We start from the raw sequence: 22,082 nt of genomic DNA, 5'->3' as shown, positions 1-22,082 counted from the left end.
ATTGGTACAGGTGTGTTTACCATTGCTCACCGCCAACTCTTACCGAAGAGAGCTGGGCGGGTGGCTCGCTATGAGTGTGAGATCCATTGTGGTTTGTCAGACTCTAGAATTCGCTAGTTGTTATCGTTCTCACTCTCTTCTCGCTGCCCGGGGGCAAGAGCACCGCCGCGTCGGCCGATCCGCCGCCGCAGAGGGAATCCAGAGACTGTCTGACTTGACGCCATTCACCCGTTACAATGATTCAATCACCTTGAGGATTCTCAACCCCGCATTTAATAACTCTGGGTTTGAATTAGCCAAACAACACAAGCACAACGGAGCAGAGAGTTGTGTGTCATCAGGCGCTGGACGACTCTGCAAGTCATTGAAGACATTGTTTAGGCACCTAGTATGAAACGAGCATTCTCCAGCATCGACACAACACTCCTCAAACTTCTGCACCGGCGCGATTAAACCCCTTATCACCATCTCCAGGCTACAACCAGCGTTCAGCAGTTATCCAACTACATCTATCCACCTCGACAAGTTCAACACATCCGACGGCTCTCCCTATCGATCCGCACAAGTTCCATTCCTGTCGTACCGAGAAGCATCAACACTGGCAACCGACATGTCAATGTTCACAATATTCCGCCAACACGCTGCCCTCCTCGCCTTCCCGAACCACGGACCCATGTATATCATTACCTGCTCCTCCAAGTACGCCACTAGCCCATCCAACTGTTGTAGAGTGAATGTACGATGCATAGAATACGGTTGAACGTGCGCGCGAGTTAATGGGCTCGAGTACTACCACAGCAACCACGCCACGGACCCATCCGACCAACAATTGCTAGCCCGTTCAAAACCTTCGACACCCGGTCTCACAAACTTCCAAACACTCCCCCCGCTAGCCCCGTGACCTCGCCAATCCTCCCTCTCCCCACTTCAAGTTGTTCAGATTGTTTAGCCCATCGGTGCAAGTCAATGACACATTTCCACACAGTCAATGCGAGAATGCATGCACTGTATAGCCCATCGTGCCTGAGTAGTCAGTATGGACGGAGACGAAGTTTTGAACCAGAGCGTCCACACCCGAATGAAACACCACCAGCAGGTTGCTTGAAAAAAGCTGGTCACACTCGCTTGTTCATCATCTTTATTCAATTTCTACAACTTGATCTCCTTATCGGGCGCCCTCGTCATGGCCGCTGGTGCGTCCTCGACCCTCGCTGTGGCCGCCGCTGCGTCCTCGACCTATCGCCGTCTTGCTACCACAGGCCAGTAGTGGCAGATCAACTTGTCGCCCACACGTCCTTCTAGCCCGGAGCCAGGCCGACCCTTATCCCGCCGATCGCCGCGTCGCAGGAAAGCTCGTCCAGCGAGATTGCGTTGCTCGTACGGTCGCCTCCGCCCCGTTCGGGGAGTCGTTTCCTCTGTACGGGTGTACATGTGCTCGCCTGACAATCGACCGCATCGTATCCATCGCGGGTGGAACGTATCCCGTCGAATTTCGGTCGTCCTCGTCTTCCAGCCGGCTTGCGTCTCGGATTGTCGCCACAGGAACAGTCAGTTGCTACACTTGCCGCAGTCCCACCTTGACTCACACGTCACCACATGCGCCGCGGCGATCCCGAACTTGAATGGGAAGGCGGAGGGGCGGTCGATCGTATTTCGGCGGTAAAGGCCTCGGCGACGCCGCCGAATGCGTTCGAGTCGAGCCGATCTAGTTCGGGAGAATATTATCCCGTCCCACCGTACCTCTCCTAAACACATCCACAGTGTGCTTCTGGATCGTCCTGCGGTCATCATGGGGAAGCTTGTCAACGGATTGGCCATGTACGTACTCATCTTGTATGTTGTGCGTTGTAGCCTGTCGTTTTTGCCGGCTTTGGTTGTTGCCAGATCCTTGTCGGGTTCTTGGATTCCGTCCACCGCTCCACTTCTGGGTATGTTCCGTTGCAGACAGTGCGCGGCTGGTCGCTCTTTCCTCTAGGCTAGGTTGGCGCATCCTGGGTGCTGTTCACGTGATTCCAGAAATTCGAAAGTCCCTGCGCAACATATCCGGCTGGCGCTCTACGCATCGGGTCTACAACCAGGCACGCCTCAACGTACATGCGCATGTGGCGCCCAATATCCGTCGCCCACACGGGGGCCGTGAACCATGCCTCGGTGGGGCCTCTCTGCAGGGTACGAGTGATGAGGTACTCACGCTTCATCAGGTAGTCATGACCCCTGCAACGGTTAAGCAAGCGCCACTCTGCCATATCCTGTGGCTGGCGCGCGCGATACCCCAGCTCACGGAGGCAGTGGGATGGCGAAGCGACGATTTCCCACAGCATCAGTCCCAAAGCCCACACGTCGGCTCCGGAAGTAACAAGCCCAGCGGCTGCCACTTCGGGTGCATGGTAACGAAGGGTACCACGCCGTGTAGCAGAGATTGGGCCGAGGGAGGAGAGCGAAAGGCCAAAGTCGATGATGCGGGGCTCGGTGTCCCGGTTGGCGTTTTCGGGGCGGACGATGACGACATTCTCGGGCTTGAGGTCGAGATGGAAGATGCAGCGCTCCTGCAAGGACGAAACTGCAAGTGAGAGTTTCGTGGCCACAAACAAGCGCCGACGCAGGGTCATCGCGCCATCCACAAGCTCCCTCTGGAGCGTCCCCTGCCCGAGATCCAACACGACAAAGAGAAAGTCGGAAGTACACGCCGTCTCGCGCACATGTACCATACCTGGAACATTTGCAAGAACAGCGCCAAAACGCACCTCCTGGCTCCACGCTGACCGCTCATTCGCGCTGTTCACGCAAACTTTCATGGCCAGCCGCTTCCCAGCGCGGTCGGCAACTTCGAAAACACTACCAAAGCTTCCGCTCCCTAGACGCCTCATCAACTGTACCTTGGGGGCTTCCTTGCCGAAAATCACCTCCGCGTCCACGCCGAAACCAAACACGTCCTTTTTCAGGAACTCGGTCACCCGCTCAAACACACTCAGTGGGAAGAGATGCTTCCAACCCGACGCTGACTTTTCACATGCGCTCATCAACATGCGCTGCGCTTCGGACTGGCCAGCCTTGTGGTCGTCCAGAAGCGCGTACCATGCCCTCTGGGCATCTGAAATGCCATCCGTGGCAACAGAGGCATCAAGTGCCCTAGTAGCCCCTGTGGGCGTGCCAATCACCACTTCAGAGTTCGGGTTTGGGGCTTGGGCAACAATAACCTTCCCAGATTGATACTCACAGGCAATACCCTCAATGGTTGAAGTGGTGTGCGTGTTGGTGATGGGGCGAGACATGGTTGGTAGGTCTAAGATCTTGGAATGGAGTGGTATTGACAGTTGATGTTGATGGTGGGGATTGACAATGGGGAAGCGATGGATTGTTGGACTTGAACCACGTTTAATACTCTGGAGGTTGACCAACCACTGCCTCACCGCTGAGCTCACGGCCCTCACTCGGCTCTGACTGTGTCACTTCCGCTCCACAGGGAAAATCGATTGGGGTGGCGTCAGTGATTCATTCAGTGATTCCGTCCTCCTAGGAACTGACATGTCTCAAGCGCTGGTATCCCGGCTTGCCGGGGAATGTTGTAAGGCCCTTGCCGCAAATGGAAATGGTGGCCTGACACCCATGCCCGTTCGCCGTTCGAGTTGAATTTACGAGAGTCTTCTGACGTGGCAAGACCTGATGCTACACTCCGCATTTGCCGACCGCAGCACGTGGCGATGGCTCTCCACGAGATCTGCAACTGTGCCCTCTGTCCGAGAGAGTGTTTGGCCGTCCTGAAAGTGTTGCGATGGGGCATTCCGCGGGCAGAAATATGTGCAACTGGCATTCCTAATGAACAAGCTACAAACGGGCTGTATCCAATGGCGCAGCGTGCCAGTCCATCCACATATTACAACGTGCCCGGATCTCCGCCAACTGGTTAACTGGTTGGGAGCGGCAGCTTTGTTTGCTGACTTTGAGAGCTGCGGCCCACTTACCAGCTCGTGGTTGAGCAAGCTGTGGACGGTTTCGGTTACTAATCCTCGGGCCATCCACCAATTCCGCCAACACGATCTTGCTTAGCTGATGATGTTTCAACCCGTTAAACCCTGAGACTATACTCTCCTCAACCCTGAAGTGTCCAACAAACCATTCCACAATTCAGTGGCAAGGACAGATCCAGGTACGGACCGTGCGTTATCAAACTCAACTACTAAACCCTGACCAAACGCCACATCCCACACTCTCTAGCCGTGAGTCAAGCAGTGCAGCGTCAACATGGAATTGGGATGGAACAGGACTCTGTGGACATTTTCAATGTGTGCAATCCTAGGCTGGATTCCTAAGTTGAACATGCCCATGCCATGGCTGGCCGACTCTGCCGCAACTTACCTCGTCATGACCCATTTGGTCTAGTGGCGTACACAAGTATCTACACGAAATTGACATTCAAAAAACAGTTTACGTTCTCATTCGCACCTCGGGAAGTCCGTTATAGGATCTCGCACATAACGACACAAGTGGAGAAAGACTAACTCATCGGCGCCATCCGCAGTTACCTTGCAACACAAGCGAATGAGCGTGGTCCGGCCGGTCCAGTCTCGCATTTCTAAAACACTAGGTAAACCGAACGACAAAGTCAGGCCCACTAGCGGGGATTGAACTCTACAATTGTCATTGGTGATACAGGCATGAACGTTGTGCCCGGGCAACGTTACCAGCCATCGCTACCCATACCGACAGTTTCAATCTAACTGATTCATAGTATTGTTAACAGTCGTCTAGGCACACCGGGCGGCCGTTGGATGACACGTAGGCCCAGCATTCCACAAGGCTCGCATTTTTGTATTCACGTGCTGCAGTCTTCATACCTCACTTCAACAGCCGCGTGCGGCTGTTGTAGTACTCGAGCCCCTTAAATTGCGCTCACGTCCAATCGTATTCGTTGCGTCGTACATTCACTCACAGCAGCGCCTTAGTTGATTTAGCCCGCCTAGTAGGTTACACAGATATGTGCATTCCTTAAGGTAAACGGAGGGAGCCACAGCCCGTCCACATACTGTCCTTGCGCAACGCGGTAAGTCGTGGAAAAAGCTGATCAGCTCCGGTCCTGCACAAGGTGGCTCTACCCGCCTTCAGAATCTCTGTCTCTCTTAATTCCCTGGGCCTTGTACGCGTTTGTTAATTCCCTGGGCCTTGTACGCGGTTGTTAATTCCCTGGGCCTTGTACGCGGTTGTTAATTCCCAACGCCGTTGTACTCAATTTATTGACTCGACACGGTCGCTCCTCGGTTGCGAATCCCTGCTCTGACTTTGCACACTAGCCTACTAGCGCGAGACAGGATACAGATCATGCCAGGACGGTTTCTGATCATGTGAGGACAGTTTGCGGTCGCTTCTCTCCCCAAGCGTTCAACACTGAGACAGTGAGGCGGGCAACGAGGCAGCTCAGAGGAGGAGGAGTCTTGCAGCAGAGGCATAAAAACTCATTCGAAGCTCCTCCTCCTTCTTTATTCATCAGCTCTCAACACTCCCAGCAGTCACCTGTCCACACAGACGCTGCTACACCCACAAACACACACATACACACAAACTCCTCCCCTTCCACCTCCTTACCTCGAGTACGTACTCGTCGTGATGATGCCATGCTAACTGAAGAAGCTTCTCACAATGGCCAACTCCAACTCCAACGACCTGGATCCTTATCAGCAGGATGCCAGTGCCACCCAACTCTACAATGAGGCGACGAATGTCGAGGACTCTGAGGGGTCGTGGGAGACAGAGGCAGTTGAGAGCGGTCAAGCAGCAGACGCTGTTTGGGCTGGTGCTCCCCACGGCGCAACCATTGTAAAGCGCCTTGGATCCGGTGGCTTTGGCTCAACCTTCCAGGTTGAGTGGCAGAACCAGCAGAAGGCGCTGGCGCTCAAAGTCTGCGTCAACGACGAGAACTGCCGCGTGGGATGGGCCAACGAGGTCGCTGTCCTTCGCCGTCTTCACCAGGTGCCAGGTGTTGCACAGCTCCACTGGGCAGGCTACAGCCCCAAGCACCTGTTCTTGCTGCTGGACCTCGGAGAGATGGGGAACCTGTCTGCGTACATGGCAGCAGGTGGTGTGGGCTTGGGCGAGACCCTGCGTGTCAGCCGGTGAGTGTCATGGCGTGACATTATATTCAATCAACTCCCCTCGATAAATACGGGGGTCATTCCGCACCACTAGCTCGGCGAGGCGTGGAGCGACGACTGTACGCTCGCACCGAACGGACCGTCGTCATGACACTTTCCCTTAAAAGAGACGAGAGGTGTACAAAGCTAACGGCAGAGAGCTGTGCACTATCCTCGCGGAGGTGCACAGGCGGGATGTTCTCCATCTCGACCTCAAGACCGCAAACATTGTCCTGACATCGGATGAGCAGGGAATGGTCCACCCGGTCATCATTGACTGGGGACTTTCCATGTTTCTGGAGGATGGACACTGTGTACACCGCCCCGATTCCACAGCAGGCTACATGGCACCAGAGCAGAGGGACTGGAAGAAGGATGTGACAGCAGCAGTAGACATCTGGACAGTTCTCCTCATGATTGTCGAGCTCATGGAGGGGGAGTGCATTTCAGAAGTAGCATGGAATGCTGAGCTCGAGTATGATCATGAGGCGCTCAACGCTGTGGATGATGCCGAAAACCTGCCGGTCCTGGGCCCGGTTCGGGGGTGGTTCAAGAACGAGGCCTGGAACAGCAACATCGGCGCATCCTGTGAGTCATGGACCGTCGGCACGGTCGATGTGTGACACATTGCTAATTGAACAGTGCAGCGAGCGATCATGGATTGGCTGTCACCGGACCCGGCGCTTAGACCTTCGGCGTCGAGGATTGCGTCGGACTTGAAGTATTGGGAGATGCAGTACCGGCGTCGCATGGGTCATTCGTTTTGCCGGCGTCTTGCGCCTCCTCCTCAGCTCCAGGACAAAGGAGACGACTTCTTCGCAGGTCTCTGCGCGACTTCCGACGAAAATCGGCCACCGCGTGACGCTTGGCGGATACTGCCGTTGCCTTCTCCCGTGTTCGACCTTTACGGAGGCCCGCGATGGGGGCCTGGACCTCCGCCAGTATCATCTCTTCCCCCCTCGTCCACCTTCCAAATAGGTCGGGGCTGGCTGGTTTGGTGGTTGTGTAGCTTGTACAAAGGTCTGCTCTTCTCTACCCCGGTTGTATTAGTACATGTATCCCTATTGTCATACTTTAGCTGTTGTTTGCATGTTTGCAACCCAGCGGCGACGTTAATGCATTATAGATATGGTGTTGGTCAAGTACATTCAAGTACGCCAGATTCATACATGGTCGTCTACAGTCCTTTAAGACGATTACAAAAGGATATTCCAGCTGATAGGTTTGGGTATATCCTCCAGTCGTTCACCTGGTCCAACGCCAACCTCTTAAAGGCCCCATTTGTTATTATTGGAGGCCATGGAGGGATCTGTGCTTTCTCACAGTACCGTTTTCTTACCCAAAGGAGCCCACAGACTTTTGCCACATTCAGAGTCGCATCAGCGTCTGTGGCTTGATTCATTCAGGGTACAGGGTTTAAAGTTTGTCATTGGTTTCACTTGTGATTCCAGCCATCTGCCACTCGCCACTCGAGCCTTAAGGGTAAAGGGAATTTGTTCAGTAGTTTGTTCCACCATACGTCAGTCGTTTTGTGCACAGCGTTGAGTCCATCAGGGTTGGTTAATGGTAACTCGCAATTAACGACGGTAGGTTTGGTTCCGACCAGGTTGGTGCGTTGCCTGTGCTTGACGTTACCGACTACCCTACTGGCTGGAGCTAAGGCGAGGGCCGAGATGTTGCTGCATGGCGGCTGGACCTAGAGAGTGTTGTAGTACTCGAGCTTCTTAACTTCGGGCCCCTTAAAGTGCGCGCACGTTCAAGCGTATTCGATGCATCGTGCATTCACTCTACAACAGAGAGAAACTGCAGACGGGCCCCAAGTCGACAAGGAAGGAATGTGCCTGTCGCTCGCCCAAACACCCTCGGCCAGCGGTTTCCGTAGCTTCCTCTTCTCCAAGCCAAGTTCGCAGGCCGCTCTCAAAGAACGGGCGATCTGAGTGTCAGCGAATCTTGCTTGTGGTTCCAACTGAAGACACTGGGTGACGGTGGACTCGACAGTCGTCAGATCTGCAGCTCACCAGCTGGAAACTCACGCAGTCTTCCTACCTCGGCGTTCCAGAACTGGCGCGACAGCCACCGTTTTCGAAGCTTACGAGCCGCGTACCGATTTCCGAAGTCGTGGTTTCGCAGAAGCGTTTTCGTCTGATAATCTGCCGCGAGGAGCAAGATCTTTTCGAGTTCGCATCCCTCGACAACCGTTGTAATGAGGTATGAAGAGTAATGCAGAAACGTGAATACGAGATTACAGGTTGTATCGAAAATGCCCGGCGCCGGAGCCTACGGGCATTCAACAACAACCTCCATCATCACGATTCCCAGGTTCCAGATGTCGGGAGTCTTTGTGAGTAGATGGGCAGCATATGTTCTGGAGGGAACCGATATGGTGTCCGGCAAGCAACGGGAGGCGCTGACTCGGGGCAGAGCTGGGCTCCTCCCAAGTCGATTAGCTTGATCTGCCGTCCTCCTAGGAGATTCGTCTCCAGGTTATATATTGTGGAGGCGGCAATCACGATATTATCGCACTTGATCACTTGCGCCATGTCCTTGCAGTGAACGGCCTCGAGCGCAGGTGCATGAGATTTTATGTCAGTGCCGTCTGCTTCGTTGAAGGCTCACGAGAGGTACCCTAAGAGACGGTCGTCGCTCAGACCGCCCTTGCTGATGAGTTCCCTGAGCAAACCGAACTCAGCCTCACGATGATGAGGTACAGGAATAAGCGGCTCGCCTCCCAGGTCAAGATGCGTGTCACTTGGCGAGTCTCCCCCAGTCGTCGAAGGCGGTATATTTCGGCTGCCGAAGATCCACGGGTCGTCTTCTCGTTCGGGTAGACGGTCATCACCCTCTGTTGCAGGGTGAATTTATGATGCATCGAATAAGGTTGAACGTGCGCGCGATTCAAAGGGCTCGAGTACTGGAACACCTCCTTGCCCCCACTTGCCCGTTGACCCGATACTCGGCGTACGTAATCCGGAATGCCGCTCCTAATCCGTTGTGACCAAGACAAGTGTGTAGTAAGACTCTCGGGGCACCTGGAGCCGGTTCCGTTGTCATGATGGGGCAGCAGCGGTAGTTGATGGTGCCGCCCTTATCCTTGATCTTTGCCCTAGGGTAATGAGGTGGTCTCCGTGCGACCCCGGACACTTGAGCAGTTCGCACTTGTTGTCTTTATGGATTGCCTTTTGGTACGCGGGCACTACGTCGGGATCGTATTGTCATGCGGGGGGTACGGGGAAGGCGTGGTGGGGAAGGTTGTGGTTGGGCATGTAGAAGGCCATCGTGGATATAGATGTCGATAGGGAAGTTTTGCAGGATTGAATAAAAGTAGGTAAGCGATGGATATGGAAAATATGAGAGAAGATGCAGATGGGATAAGGGGTAGAGCATTCCCAGTGTTTATATTTCAGATGGGCAACGCATCTTGCCTCTATATGCCACTGCCCGTTGCCAAATTGAGGTGTCGCCGGCATGAATACTCTGAATTAAGAGATGCCTGCATGCGACATTATCAGCCCTTAGTTCGGCAAGGTGCCACGCCACAGCATAGCCTCGACTTAATACTGCAAGAAGCCAATCCATACATGTCGGTCTACACACAGACGGCGCCCGTTGCCACCATTCTAATCCGTATCCCTGCCGAATCACAAGTCCTTGACCATGTACGGCCCGTCCAGGACGTACCCGAGGCGGCGGTAGTAGTCACGTGTCCCGACGCCCGAGATGACGGCGACACGCGAGCTGCCGTGCTCGTCGCGCGCAATCCTCTCCGCCTCCTCCATGAGCAGTGTTCCGATACCCTGATGCTGGAACTTCTTGGGATCGCGCGAGTGGACGGGCGCAGCCGTACCGTAGACGTGCAGCTCGCGAACGAGCGAGCACCCACCAGGCATGCCAACCAGCTCCTTCCTGTACGTCCCCTCGGAGCACTTGCGCAGGCGGAGGAGTCCGACGAGGATGTCCTGCTCAGGGTCCTCGTACGAGAGGAACGTCTCCCATCCACCATTGGCAGTGTAGTCGCGGCGCAGGAGCTCAAGGTCCTGCGGGCGCACGCGGTTGTGGATCTCGTGCAGACCGACCTCGCGGAATCGCACGTCACGGCACTCGGCGCCAAAGTCCTTCATGCGCCCCAGCGCAAGCTCGCGGAGGTTGCCGTTCTCGACACCTGACGAGACGAGCGGCATGGGAATGTCACTGGTGTCAGCTTGTCAATAAAACGGAAGAAAGCTCACCGCTGCACACGGTACACGCGCGTCCAGGGTGGCACAAGTGCCATGATGCGCGCAACAATGTCGACTAGCAGGTTTGGCGGGTAGTTCTTGTACTTGCCGGTGCGCCAGAGCTCGTACAGACCGGTGCCGCGGATGACGAGCGTCGGGTAGAGCTTGAGGCCGTCCGAGCGGAAGGCGGGGTTCTCGAAGAACTCTTGGAACTGCCAGATGTCGCGGTCGATACCGCAGTTGGGGAGGTCAGGCATCATGTGCGCCACGATCTTGTATCCCGCATCCTTGGACATCTGGAACGACTCAGACACGGCGCGCACCGTGTGTCCACGGTTGGTGTCGCGGGCCACATCCTCGTATACACTCTGCACACCGATCTCGAGACGTGTGCACCCGTACCGCAGCATCTGGCTGATGTCAGCTTTCGTTTCCCCCTTCGAGCTCACCTGAGGTGAGTCTTGAGGCAGTAGTCTGGGCGCGTCTCGATCGTGATACCAACACACTTGGTCTTGCTCTGCTCCGAGAACTTGACCGCCTCGTCAACATCCTCGGTCGTAGCACCGCTGAGGGCGTTATGCAGGCCCGCAATGAAGCTGTGCCGGTAGTCCTCGGGCATGCTCATGAACGTGCCGCCCATAATGATGATCTCGACCTTGTCCACCGAGTGACCTAAGCTGCGGAGCTGCTCAACACGCCCACGCGTCTGCTCGTACGGATCATACCGACCCCGAATAGCGCGCATCGATGTCGGCTCGTACCCTGTGTACGACTGAGTCGAGTACTCAAAGTCCGAGTCCGGTCCGCCGGGGCAGTACACGCAGATGTTGCCGGTCATGGCGACATGCGGACACCGGTGCGGCTTGCACATAACGGCGACGACGGCAACTCCCGACGCGGTGCGGACCGGCTTGGCCATGAGCCACCCGCGCAGGCGGTCCTTCCACTCGTCGGGGACGGCAGCGAGCACATCCGTCAGGCGGGGGACCGAGTTGAGGCCATACTTCTGCGCATACTTGGCGCGGAGGCGCTGGAGGTTGGGCGCGGCCGAGTTGGACGAGGATGACGCGCCCTCGTACGCTGTGATCAGGTCGCGCACGATGGAGGACAGGCAGAGCAGGTGCAGCTCCGCCTGCGAGGGTTCTTTCGCGATCATGGTGAGGGTGGGGCTGGTGAGCAGGGAGATAGAGATTTGTCAAGTAAGAATGAGGTGAAGTATTGGGGTTGCGTATAGCTAGCGATTGAGTCCACTGTACAGTTGGACACAACCTTGCTGACGGAGTCGGAAGTGGTAGAGTGTTTGTGGAGTGGTTGGTGACTTCGAGCAGAGAAAGTTGGGTGGCGAGCGGGATCAAATATCTTCCTCCCCTCCACATAGTACATATTAAAAACAAACTTAATCAGCACGTGGCTCCCTAATCCCCCTCCCCTAATTCCCTTTCCTCACGTTAGGTTGTTGACGATCCCTCCACTTCGCGTTCTCGTTCAACATCTCTCCATTCTCATCCACTTCATGACATCCACCTCAGCCCGACCAAGTGAGCCATTCAGCGTATTATAGCAGCTGACAGCTGTACCACGCGACGGGCGCCTGCTGGCCCTTATCCTCGCGAGCAAGGGGATCAGCGACGCCGACGACCGCGTCATCCACCAGCTCCTCGACTTTGCGCATCGTGAGTGATTCCTCACTTCCGCCTCCCCACCCCTGCTCCGGTGCGCGAGATGCAGCTGTGTTTTGCTGTCAACCAGCTGCACTGAGTGTACGGATGCGTGCAGGTCTTGCGTCTCACCTTCCTCGTTGACTTGTCATGCCTTCCTTGTCCATTCTCTAATTGCGCTGTTTCCCCTTCCCTTCCTCCTCTCTTCAGCGAGCCTCTCGCCTCTCCAGCTCTCTGTCCCTTATTGTAACCTCCAGCTGACTTCAGGTTACACCGCCGACGTCCTTGGCGCGGCGCAGCAGCTCGCGGACCATGCTGGGCGGACGGGTGCACAGGCGAACCGTATCGAGAAAGAGGATGTCGAACTCGCCATCCAAATGCGCCGGCGGCACGAGTTCGTCGAGCAGCCTCCCCGGGATGTGAGTGTTCCCACCCGCACCCGCCAGTTGGATTGCCCTCTCATCCACCTTTCCTCCTTGCATATCGACGCAAACCCACGTTCTAGTCTCCTGCGGGCGACCACGTCTGTTCCACAATGTCGTAGACTCAGCTGTGATCAGGTATCTCTCTCTTCGACAACCTGTCTTCGGCTCCACTTGCTTCCTCTCCCCCTCGCTTGGCCCGCATCCCATGGCTAACCCCAGTACCTTGCCAACCTCGCGCATGAGCTCAACTCCGTTCCTTTACCCCCACTCCCCGAATCGTTTGAGGTCGTGCGTCTGCCGCCCGCGTCGCAGAGGCTCACCGAGGTCACGTTCGACCTCGTGCCGACCGATGCGGCGATGGTGCTCAGTGACGACGGCATGTCCGAGTCGGAGAGCGAGAGCGACAGCGACGCCGATGGGGAGGAGGACGAGCCTGGGGTTCAGGACGCCGAGGGCGAAGACGACGAGATGGAGGAGGTCGTTCCCGGTAGCGCGGCGCCTCAACGCGAAGTCGAGGTTGACGAGGACTATGACGCGTAGATACGAGAGTAGAGACCGAGCGAGCACACCTTGGCCAGAGCGCCTTTGTACAATGTCCGCTGGACATGCATCAATGTACCATGTAACTTGAGCAAGCGCCGGCACCGCCCTCTACTGCACCACACATTCGTGTGTTCTATCAACGAAGCCATCTAGTCTGCCCGGCCAGCGAGGCCGGGCGGGACGCGTTCCGTGGGCGAGGTGATGGGCGAGGCGTGGCCCGACGCCGCCGACCGCTGCGGCGAGAGGTTGGGGCTGTGCGAAGTAGGCGAGACCACGGCACTACCGCGGCGACTTGGTGGCAGCGGCGTGAGCGACGTGTGCGAACCACGGCTCGCGATGTGCGGCAGATCCACATCCTCCTCGCGACCCTGCGCCAGCGCAGCGCACATCGCCTTGTACTTGACAAGTTCCGTCTCCATGTCCTCCTTGGCAATCTTGGCAAGAACCAGCTGACGCACGAGCTCGACGTGCTCCTGGTTCATCGTTGCCAGTGACCCCTCAAGGTTCTTGCTGCATGTCAGCACGCACAGTTGATCACACTCACACTTGGCTGCTGAGATGGCGGTTGGCGCCGCGCAGCTGCTCTGTCTCGCGTGCGTACCCCTCCAGCTGGCGGAGATGCTCGGTCTGGATGCGACACTTCTCGTTCCACTCCGACTCGTACTGGTCCAACATTAACGGCGTGCTGGTGTTAGCTTGAGCACACCAAGGTTAACTAACATTCTGGTCTGGTAGGCGTCACGGACAAAGTCGTTGCTGCGCCAATGCTCCTCGCCATCCTCAGACTCGATGCGGTAGCACTCGTACAGGTCACCGGTCAGGAAAGCCAGCAGCTCCTCGAACTCGAGCTTGAGAAGCTGGTCCTCGCATTTGCGGAGAAGGGCGACCGCGAAACGGAACACAGCCTCGGTGCCCTCCGCCAGCACAATGTCGGTAACGCGGTAGACAAGGGAGAGGGGGAAGCTGATGTCAGCTCAGGCTCGCTGGTAGCGTGGAAGACTCACCGGTACGAGAAGAGCGTCATCAGCCACTGCGACGCGTACATCGAGCTCTTGATGCCCTTGCGCACAAGGTGCGCGTTGAGGAGAGGGAGGACGTCCTCGACGAGGCGATCGAACTGGAACAGACGGAGCTGGAGGCCTGGCATGTTGTCGAGGTAGTGCGAGCGGAGGTTGTAAGACGTCATGAGGCGGACAAGCACGCAAAACGCCTCCTCGTCCGGCATCTGGATGTCAGCTCTCGATGACGCAAGAACGTACGTTGAGTAAGAGGGTGGCCACGATGAACGCGAGGCCCTGGGTGTAGCCAACATCGGGGTCGTACAGAGAGTACGCCTTGCAGACGACAAACAGCCCTTCCTGGCCACTCGCCCCCTGGAAGAACTTGTGCGACGGGAACGTTCTGTTGATGTCTTTCTGGATGTTCTTTTCGTAAGGGCTCGTCTGCTTGAGCAGCGTCTTGTACGTCTCCTCGAGGTTGGCATTCTTGCTTGCGCTCATCAGCTGCCAGATCGGACCGCGTATGACAGCCGGGATACCCTGCTGGATGGCGCGAGACAGCTCCTTGGGCCGTTCGTTGGCCACTGTATCGTAATCCTGCACCACGGTCCCCCAAAAAGCCCAATCGACATTCTCATCCGTGCCCAGCGAGATCCCACGCCCCACGCGCTCACGACGGATCTCACGCGCTGCGACCTCCATCTCGTTACGCACGCGCTCAAAGCCCTCACCAAGCGGCTCTTGCTCAACCTCGCGCATGTGGTGGTACAAGTCGGACGACGAGTCGGCCCGGTTGAGCGTCTGGATTGATCCTGAGCCATTCCGAGAAGGTGTGGTGGGGACCGGAGGTGGCGTGGTGGACGCGGACTGCGTACGCTGCAGGAAGTGCGTCATGGTCGTCCGCCATGACGAACCGGGCGATGTGCCCACCCCCGCTGAAGGCATAGCTGGTGCAGGGGTCAAATGCGAGGCCTCGGTGAGTGGCAGCGCGATGTCGGCCGATCGAGACTGGGAGGAGGTAGTGGCTGACAATGAGGGAAGGGAGACCGACGGGAGCTGAAGGGTGCTGAAAGCGGAAGTCGCGCTGGAGAAGAAGCGGCTTTTGGTGGTAGGCGTGGGCGTAGGAGAGGGCGCGGGCGTGCTCTCGCGGTCCTTGTTGCTCGAGCCCGAGGTCTCGCTACCCTTGACCCTGGCTGTGGCCCACTGCTCGTCTGAAAGCCTTGCGTCGTCGAGGTGCTCGTCCTTCATCGCGCTCTTGGACGAGTCGCGGGGTGGTGTGGCCATAGTGGATAAAACAGTGGGAGTTGCAGGTGGATTGAGAGTCGAAGTCGAGGTAGATGCGGGGAGAACCCGGCTAAACAGCGACGTTACACCTGCGACGCGAGACGGAGTGACAGGGGTTGTCGGAGCGGAAGGCGGTGGTTGGAAAACGGGAGCTGCGGGAGACGCTGGAGAGACAGCTGGTGCCAAGGACACTGTGACGCAGCTGCCTTCAGCTAGAGCGACATTCTGGTCGTCGTTCGGCAATGCTCGTGTCGCGTCGTCGCGTGCGACCGTCGGCTCCTCGGCGACCTCGACAGGCTTGATGCTGATCGCGGTCTTGAGCTTGTCTTCGAGCTTGATCTCGGGCTTCTTGATGATAACCGGTGCGGGCTTGGGCTTGTCCTCACGCAGTTCCTTGAACTTTGGCGCCGCCTTGCGCTGGACTTTCGATGTGGTCTTGCTCTCGACCTGTGGCGCAGTACTCTTCGCAGCCTTGGCGTCCGCCTTCGGTGAGGTCTTCACGGCCTTGGCGTCGTTCTTAGCGCTCTCCTCCAGCGGCGTGTTACCTTGAAGGTTCGCCTCGATGACCGACTCTGGTGGCACAGAAGAGATCGTCGGCTTCGCTTCTGGCACGGAAGGTGAAGGGTCAATTGTCGGAGAGATCGGCGCAGCTGGAAGGAGGGTGGACGTGGCTGGGGAAACGGGCGACCTCACAGGAGAAGCGACAGGGGGCGGAGTCGGCTCACGGGACAGCACGTCCACCTTTTCCTTCTCCACGGGCGAATGCACTGCAGGGAGTGATGGCACAGGCGGCACAGGCGAAGCCAACAAGGGCGGTGGCGTGGCCGAGCGGGGCGAGGCCATGTCGAGCTCGGAGCTCGTTGACTTGAACGAGCCGGGCACAGAACCGTTGGCCTGCCCATTGGGTATGCTGAGCTTGGGTGAGAGAGGAGTGCGCTTGGCGGTCGAGGTAGGCGTGGCACGGCCGCCGCTCGAGTTGGAGCGCGTGGCAGTGGGGCGCGAGGAAGGCGTGACCCTCCCAGAGCTCGAGCTCGGCGTCATGCGACCCGTTCCCGGAAGCTTGCCGGGTGAGACCGGACGCCCAGGAGGCTTGCTAGCCGGCGAGCTGGAGCTCTTGTTCTCCCACAAGGAGGCTGCTGCGCGCACCCTGCTTGGGCCGCCAGTGCTGCTCGAGGCAGAAACCGTGCGGGCCTTGGGTGCCGTCTTGAACGTGGAGGGAAGAGCAGGCTTGGTTTCCGATGGGCTGGTAGCCAGGTCACTGAGATCGGACTTGCTGGGGGACGACATTGTGCAAGTTGCGATGATGTGTGAAGGAGGAGAGGCTGGGGGATGGGGTTTGGTAGGTTGTGGTCTATCGTCGAGGTCGTTGCTGTTTTGCGTTGATGTAGTGGATACAAGAGAAGCGATCGAGCAAGATGAACAGGACAATGAATCTTGACGAGACTGTCCTTGTCGATGATGATGAAGAGGATCAGAGAGGATAAGAGAGGGAATAGAGAATGAGAAAGAGACGAGACGGGATCCAACAGTACGGGCTGCACGTCGCGCGGATCCGTGCCTTGGAACCTTGGAACCTTGGAACGCTCGTCCAGATCTCACAGGGTGGAGGTCGCGTCCCTTTCCCCTGTATTACTCCCTTCCGCTAATATCAACTAGAACACGTCCAAATCAATTAGCGGAGCCAAGTTTGCATTCGACCACGTGTCGAGACCCCAGATCTTAGGGTGGCCCAATGGCAAAGTGGAGGCCCGGAATTTCCATCACTTCTGTTGATTTTGCCACCTATCTCACCGTCTTCAGCAACAGTGAGCTCTACCTGATTGCAGTCACCTGACACGCAGTGGTTGCCGATACTGCCTACTATGATCTCCTTGAGATCCACATCGAGGCCACCGAGGTCGAGATCAAGCGTGCTTACAAGAAAAAGGCCATGAAGCACCATCCTGTAAGCACCTTCCCTAGCCACCCGCTCATCGGCAGGACAAGAACCCCGACGATCCCCTGGCGCACGAGACATTCCAGGCCATCGGACAGGCGTACGAGACACTCATGGACCCAAACCTCGTAAACGCTCACGGCCTACCGATTGCTGACAATAGCGCGAAAGCTACGACCGGTATGGCCCGGACGGACCACCGCGCGGCGGCGGTGGGTATGCGGATGAGTTTGACATGTTCGAATCCATGTTCGGCGGGTTTGGTATGGGCGGAATGGGGGGCGCGTCGTTTGGCTTCGACCCCGCAGGAAGAGGGCCCAGGCCGAAGCGCGGGCTTAACACCGACCTGGAGTACCCGATTACCCTCGAGGAGGCGTACAAAGGCAAGCGGGTGGTGATGTCGCTGGAGCGCGACCGCAACTGCAAGACGTGTAAGGGGTGGGTGTCGTAAGCACAAAGTGGTAGCTGACTGCAGGCGAGGAGGACGTGAGGGCATGAAGATGACCACGTGTGGCAAGTGTGAGGGCAAGGGCGTCATCTTCGCAGACAGACATGTAAGTCAGAGACTTGGAAGACTCTTCGCAGTTGTACTAATGCTCTAGCTGGCACCTGGCGTGGTCGGCAAGATGCGTGTCACGTGCACGGACTGCGACGGAGCGGGCGAACACATCCGCGAGAAAGACCGCTGCAAGCGCTGCAAGGGCAAAAAGGTCACAAAGGAAAAGAAGCGCGTTGAGTTCCAGATCGAGCCGGGGACGGAGAATGGCGAGCGTATCGCGCTCAAGGGAGAGGGCGACGAGGAGGTGGGTTCATGACTCAGCTGACAGCGGTCAAATTGTGAGCTGACAGCAGCCTGACGTCCCCGCCGGCGACGTCATCTTCCACATTCGCATCAAGCCGCACACAGCGTTCATGCGGGCGTCACAATCGCCCGCGGACCTGCAGACGACTGTTACCTTGAATCTTTCCGAAGCGCTGCTGGGATTCAAGCGCATCCTTGTCGTCCACCTCGATGGGCGAGGGCTGCGCGTCGAGTCGAAACGTGGTGAGCGAATCATCCAACATGGTGACGAGCTCGTCATTCGCGGTGAGGGCATGCCCGTGCGTGGTCGCGCAACCAAGGGCGACCTGTATGTCAAGTTCAAAGTCGAAATGCCCGGTGTGTCGTGGGCCTCACGTCAGGGCGACAGTGCAGTCAACTTGCCTGCGCCGCTGCCAGACCTCGATCCCGAGCCGGAGAAGGTCGACTTGCGGTACCTCTCATCGGTGCGGAGATAAACATTAGAGCGCTAGAAGTTTCTTGACTTGCTCTCAGCTCAAGTGTACGACCATCCGCAATGCTCCAAGATCTGTATGCATAGATGATAAGCATTGAAGGCACCAGTCGCGCCATCCATGGCGAAGAGAGCGGCTGAGGCCCGTGCGCTGAACAAAGCAAACCGAGACCGGAAAGACGTGACTCCATCCCATCAAAGCCCTCTCGCCAAGTACTGCCTGAATCAGCAGTCGGAGATCGCCGGGACCGCCTTGGCGTCTTCTCCATTCTCTCTCGACGGATGCGCTGACTGCAGTGCCACAGATCTCGTGACACTGCCATGCGCAGACGCAACGCATGTGCTATCAACTTTGCAGTGCTTAGAGAACATCCGGCGCCGAGGCGAACAAGTTCCGCGGCCTGTGGAAGCCGATGGCTTGGAAGCTTGGCTGAAATCTCGGCGTGGGTGAGGAGCGGAGATTTGGTGGATGACGCCATTGGTTTGAGGTATGCTGACGAGATCCATCTCCACTCGGCTTTGACGCGGACTTCACCGGGAACTGGTAGACTGCCAAGCTGCCCACCGCGTCTTTGCCGCCCTGGTGGCGCGGGTTGGTAATCCTCGAAAAGAGGAGCGAGTTTGTTGTTCAACTCCTTTCTCCAAACTTCCTCGATTCTGGCGCTGTAACACGACCTTGACTTCCTCTACTCACGCCACCCTTCCTAACGCCCACTTCCTACACCTCGCAATCATGACCGTTGGTACTACCGACGACTTCAAGTCGATCCCAGTGCTCGACCTCACGCGTGTAGAGACGGACAAGGCCGGTCTGCTCGCAGATCTGCGGCAAGCACTCGTACATGTCGGCTTCTTCTACGTCAAGAACCACGGCATCGACGTTGACTTTTTGGACGCGACCACCGCCAAGGCCATCGAGTTCTTTGACCTGCCGCTTGAGGAGAAGCTCAAGGCGGACAAGATCAACTCGCCTACCTTCCTGGGATACAGCGTGCAGGGCAACGAGATCACCAAGAACAAGAAGGACAACCGCGAGCAGCTGGACTTTGCCAACGAACTCGAGGAGTTCTGGAAGCCCGGCCAGCCAGAGTACGAGCGCCTGACGGGCCCAAACGTGTGGCCTGACGAGGCGGCCATCCCCGGTTTCAAGGAGGCCATCCTCGAGTACTGGGACCGGACGCACGAGCTCTCCAACCGCCTCAGCCGTCTTGTGGCCGAGGCGCTCGGCCTCGCTCCCGACGCGTTGGAGAAGTATGTGACAGAGAACCAGCAGCACCGCGCCAAGCTCATCAAGTACCCTGCCGTTGACGAGCTCGCGCCAAGTGACGGAAACCAGGGCGTCGGCGCACACCGCGACACAGCCTCGCTCCTGACCGTGCTGTATCAGGCCAACGACATGCCTGGTCTCCAAGTCCAGAACCACGCTGGCGAGTGGATTGACGCTACCCCCATGCGCGGAACGTTTGTCGTCAACATCGGCACAGGGCTCGAATATCTCGTCGACGGTGTCGCCGTCGCCACCACCCACCGCGTCCTCAACCCTGTACCGGGCAAGGGACCACGCTACTCGATCGCGTACTTCCAGGGTGCCCGCCTCGACCAGAAGCTCTACCCTACCCCGATCCCCCAGGAGATCCTCGACCAGAAGCCCACCAACGTCGTCACGGACACGGCTGGGTTCCAGTTCGCCGCACTGTATGCCCAGAACCCAGGACTATATGCCGTCGTCAACCGCATGAGCTCACATCGCGATGTTGCGGGCAAGTGGTACCCAGAGCTGTCGAAGGAGCACGGGATCGACGTGTCGGGGACGAATGCGGGATACTAGGCCAGCGAGACAGGCAGAGAAGTCGGGTGCAGGGCACAAGAGTAGGCAGATCAGGACAGTGGATGGTAGTCAAGGCATTGCATGGTTCCCGATGTTACATACAAGTTCGCGGCACAATCTCACCAGCTACTGACTGTCTCATACGCGTGTCCGCATCGCCACACATCTGGTACAGCATAAGGCCACCGCATGCGGCAACGCCCCCCTGTAGGCGATCGTCAACGAAGCGATGCAGGCCATGTATGGCAGCCCAGCGCCATTCCCTCCTCCATAGGATGGGACATCAAACAAAAGTCGACCCCACCGTATGCCCCTCGTTCGAGTAGAATGTCAGCTACTACGAACCGCCATACCCTCCACCCAAACTCGACCGTACCACCAGCTATCCCACTCAATGGCGGCTCGTCTACCTCACCAAGATCAAGCCTGATCCTGCCCCCCAAACGCGCTAACCCCTACAACCGGCGCGCGTTGGCAGGCTCAAATACTCCCAGTAGCCTTACACCCTCTGTGCCGACCTCTCGGACACATCTTCAGCGCCCGTCGGGGCTGCGCCTACAGGGGAATGGGCAGCACATGGTTGCTCGTTCTGAGAACGTCATCCCTACCAATCTCTCCCACGATCGAACGGTCACTGTTAACGGCCCACCGCGGGTGCCGCGTACTATTACGTGTGAGCAGCATACAAATGGACGGCTAGTGTGTTAGACAGGTTGAGGTGGGGGTATGCGAGTACATCTATGTCTATGTACAACAATGGGTTACACCTCATCTATACTGTGATGCCCAGCGCGGTGCGGCTGTCGGGCAGCCTGGACGTGGACGTGGATTCCCCACCATCGGATCACTGGCGCCTCTGCCAACAGACGGGAGGCGGGATTGAGGGATGTGTTCGCAGCTGGAGCGACCCAGTGCTTACTCGTCGTCACTGTCCTCCTCGCTGCTCGAGTCGGCGTGCACGACCCGCTTCCGCCTATTCGTGTTCTCCGGCAACGAGTCGTCGCTGTCGTCGTCGTCTGCTTTCGGGAGAGGACGCGATTGCTCCGCGGCCACAGCCTCGTCAAACGCCTTGGGCCTGGGAGTTAGCTTTGTCCGGGCCTAAGATCTGAAAGGAGAGCTCGCACTGTCCATTCAGTGCCCAGTCATGAGTGAAGCCAGAGCACGGCCGACAGCCTCTCATGAGGCCCACTGTCAAAGCTGCTACTACAGCACTGAGAGCGACTCACCACTCCCCAGCCTTGCGCCACTCCTTGACCTCAGCCCCTGTCACGACGTGCACGATCTCGCCCGCCACGCGGTCCTTGCTGGCGGGATAAAGCTGGACGATAGCGAACGCGCCTGTTGTCAGCTTCTAAATGACCTAATCAAGCTGAAAGAGCGCAACTTCTATGACGCCAACAGTCCTCATGTCTGCCTTCCCTCACTCACCCCTCGTAGCAAACGCTGTCCGCCGCACGCGCGCCGGCATGTCTACGAGCTTGGCTTGGCCGGCGATCTCCGTCGCGAACTGGTTCGAACCTTGTGGAGCACCGAGGCGTACCAGGTGGTGGTCGGAGGGTAAGCCTGAGGGGGTGTAGTCCGTCGCGGGGGTCGCTTTGGGGCGTGGACGGGGCGGCATTGTGTGATGGCTAGTTGGAAAAGTAGAACTCGGACAAGATGACGCGAAATCTGAGTGATGAAAGTGGAGGACGGGACTATTTGCGGAGCAGCTTTGCTCCAGCTGAAGATATGTCAAGCAGATATCACTGCAACCATACACCTCCTCAATGCTGGCACAGAGTACGTACAACAACAATC

The 22,082-nt window shown here is 57.4% G+C and overlaps 8 protein-coding genes across 8 annotated transcripts; 4 read left to right on the top strand and 4 right to left on the bottom strand.

The window, feature by feature from the left end:
• Positions 1-1,976: 1,976 nt before the first annotated feature.
• On the bottom strand, positions 1,977-3,272 carry CcaverHIS019_0511130 (uncharacterized protein; the record flags this gene model as incomplete). The annotated part of the gene is made up of 1 exon (XM_060602348.1): positions 1,977-3,272. The coding sequence occupies one exon, from the start codon at positions 3,270-3,272 to the stop codon at positions 1,977-1,979; it is 1,296 nt and encodes a 431-aa protein (XP_060458750.1).
• A 2,362-nt stretch (positions 3,273-5,634) lies between these two features.
• CcaverHIS019_0511120 (uncharacterized protein) lies at positions 5,635-7,103 on the top strand (the record flags this gene model as incomplete). The annotated part of the gene is made up of 4 exons (XM_060602347.1): positions 5,635-6,107; positions 6,283-6,713; positions 6,768-6,885; positions 6,923-7,103. 4 exons carry the CDS (start codon positions 5,635-5,637, stop codon positions 7,101-7,103), a joined length of 1,203 nt encoding a protein of 400 aa, XP_060458749.1.
• A 2,660-nt stretch (positions 7,104-9,763) lies between these two features.
• ELP3 (uncharacterized protein) lies at positions 9,764-11,495 on the bottom strand (the record flags this gene model as incomplete). Its single annotated transcript, XM_060602346.1, has 3 exons — positions 9,764-10,313; positions 10,352-10,753; positions 10,789-11,495. The coding sequence occupies 3 exons, from the start codon at positions 11,493-11,495 to the stop codon at positions 9,764-9,766; spliced, it is 1,659 nt and encodes a 552-aa protein (XP_060458748.1).
• Positions 11,496-11,852: 357 nt separating this feature from the next.
• On the top strand, positions 11,853-12,962 carry TAF9 (uncharacterized protein; the record flags this gene model as incomplete). The annotated part of the gene is made up of 4 exons (XM_060602343.1): positions 11,853-11,877; positions 11,911-12,012; positions 12,265-12,416; positions 12,642-12,962. The coding sequence occupies 4 exons, from the start codon at positions 11,853-11,855 to the stop codon at positions 12,960-12,962; spliced, it is 600 nt and encodes a 199-aa protein (XP_060458747.1).
• A 152-nt stretch (positions 12,963-13,114) lies between these two features.
• Positions 13,115-16,534, bottom strand: GYP5 (uncharacterized protein; the record flags this gene model as incomplete). Its single annotated transcript, XM_060602342.1, has 5 exons — positions 13,115-13,475; positions 13,510-13,650; positions 13,686-13,928; positions 13,970-14,190; positions 14,225-16,534. 5 exons carry the CDS (start codon positions 16,532-16,534, stop codon positions 13,115-13,117), a joined length of 3,276 nt encoding a protein of 1,091 aa, XP_060458746.1.
• Positions 16,535-16,979: 445 nt separating this feature from the next.
• CcaverHIS019_0511080 (uncharacterized protein) lies at positions 16,980-18,461 on the top strand (the record flags this gene model as incomplete). Its single annotated transcript, XM_060602341.1, has 7 exons — positions 16,980-17,052; positions 17,089-17,192; positions 17,228-17,311; positions 17,347-17,621; positions 17,659-17,737; positions 17,786-17,986; positions 18,036-18,461. 7 exons carry the CDS (start codon positions 16,980-16,982, stop codon positions 18,459-18,461), a joined length of 1,242 nt encoding a protein of 413 aa, XP_060458745.1.
• A 729-nt stretch (positions 18,462-19,190) lies between these two features.
• On the top strand, positions 19,191-20,285 carry CcaverHIS019_0511070 (uncharacterized protein; the record flags this gene model as incomplete). Its single annotated transcript, XM_060602340.1, has 1 exon — positions 19,191-20,285. One exon carries the CDS (start codon positions 19,191-19,193, stop codon positions 20,283-20,285), a length of 1,095 nt encoding a protein of 364 aa, XP_060458744.1.
• A 915-nt stretch (positions 20,286-21,200) lies between these two features.
• CcaverHIS019_0511060 (uncharacterized protein) lies at positions 21,201-21,903 on the bottom strand (the record flags this gene model as incomplete). Its single annotated transcript, XM_060602339.1, has 3 exons — positions 21,201-21,360; positions 21,512-21,623; positions 21,714-21,903. 3 exons carry the CDS (start codon positions 21,901-21,903, stop codon positions 21,201-21,203), a joined length of 462 nt encoding a protein of 153 aa, XP_060458743.1.
• Between the last annotated feature and the right edge of the window lie 179 nt (positions 21,904-22,082).

Source organism: Cutaneotrichosporon cavernicola, assembly GCF_030864355.1.
Source record: "Cutaneotrichosporon cavernicola HIS019 DNA, chromosome: 5".
NCBI lineage: Eukaryota > Fungi > Basidiomycota > Tremellomycetes > Trichosporonales > Trichosporonaceae > Cutaneotrichosporon > Cutaneotrichosporon cavernicola.
The sequence above is the reverse complement of the archived record's forward strand: the minus strand, read 5'-3'. Positions and strand labels throughout refer to the sequence as shown.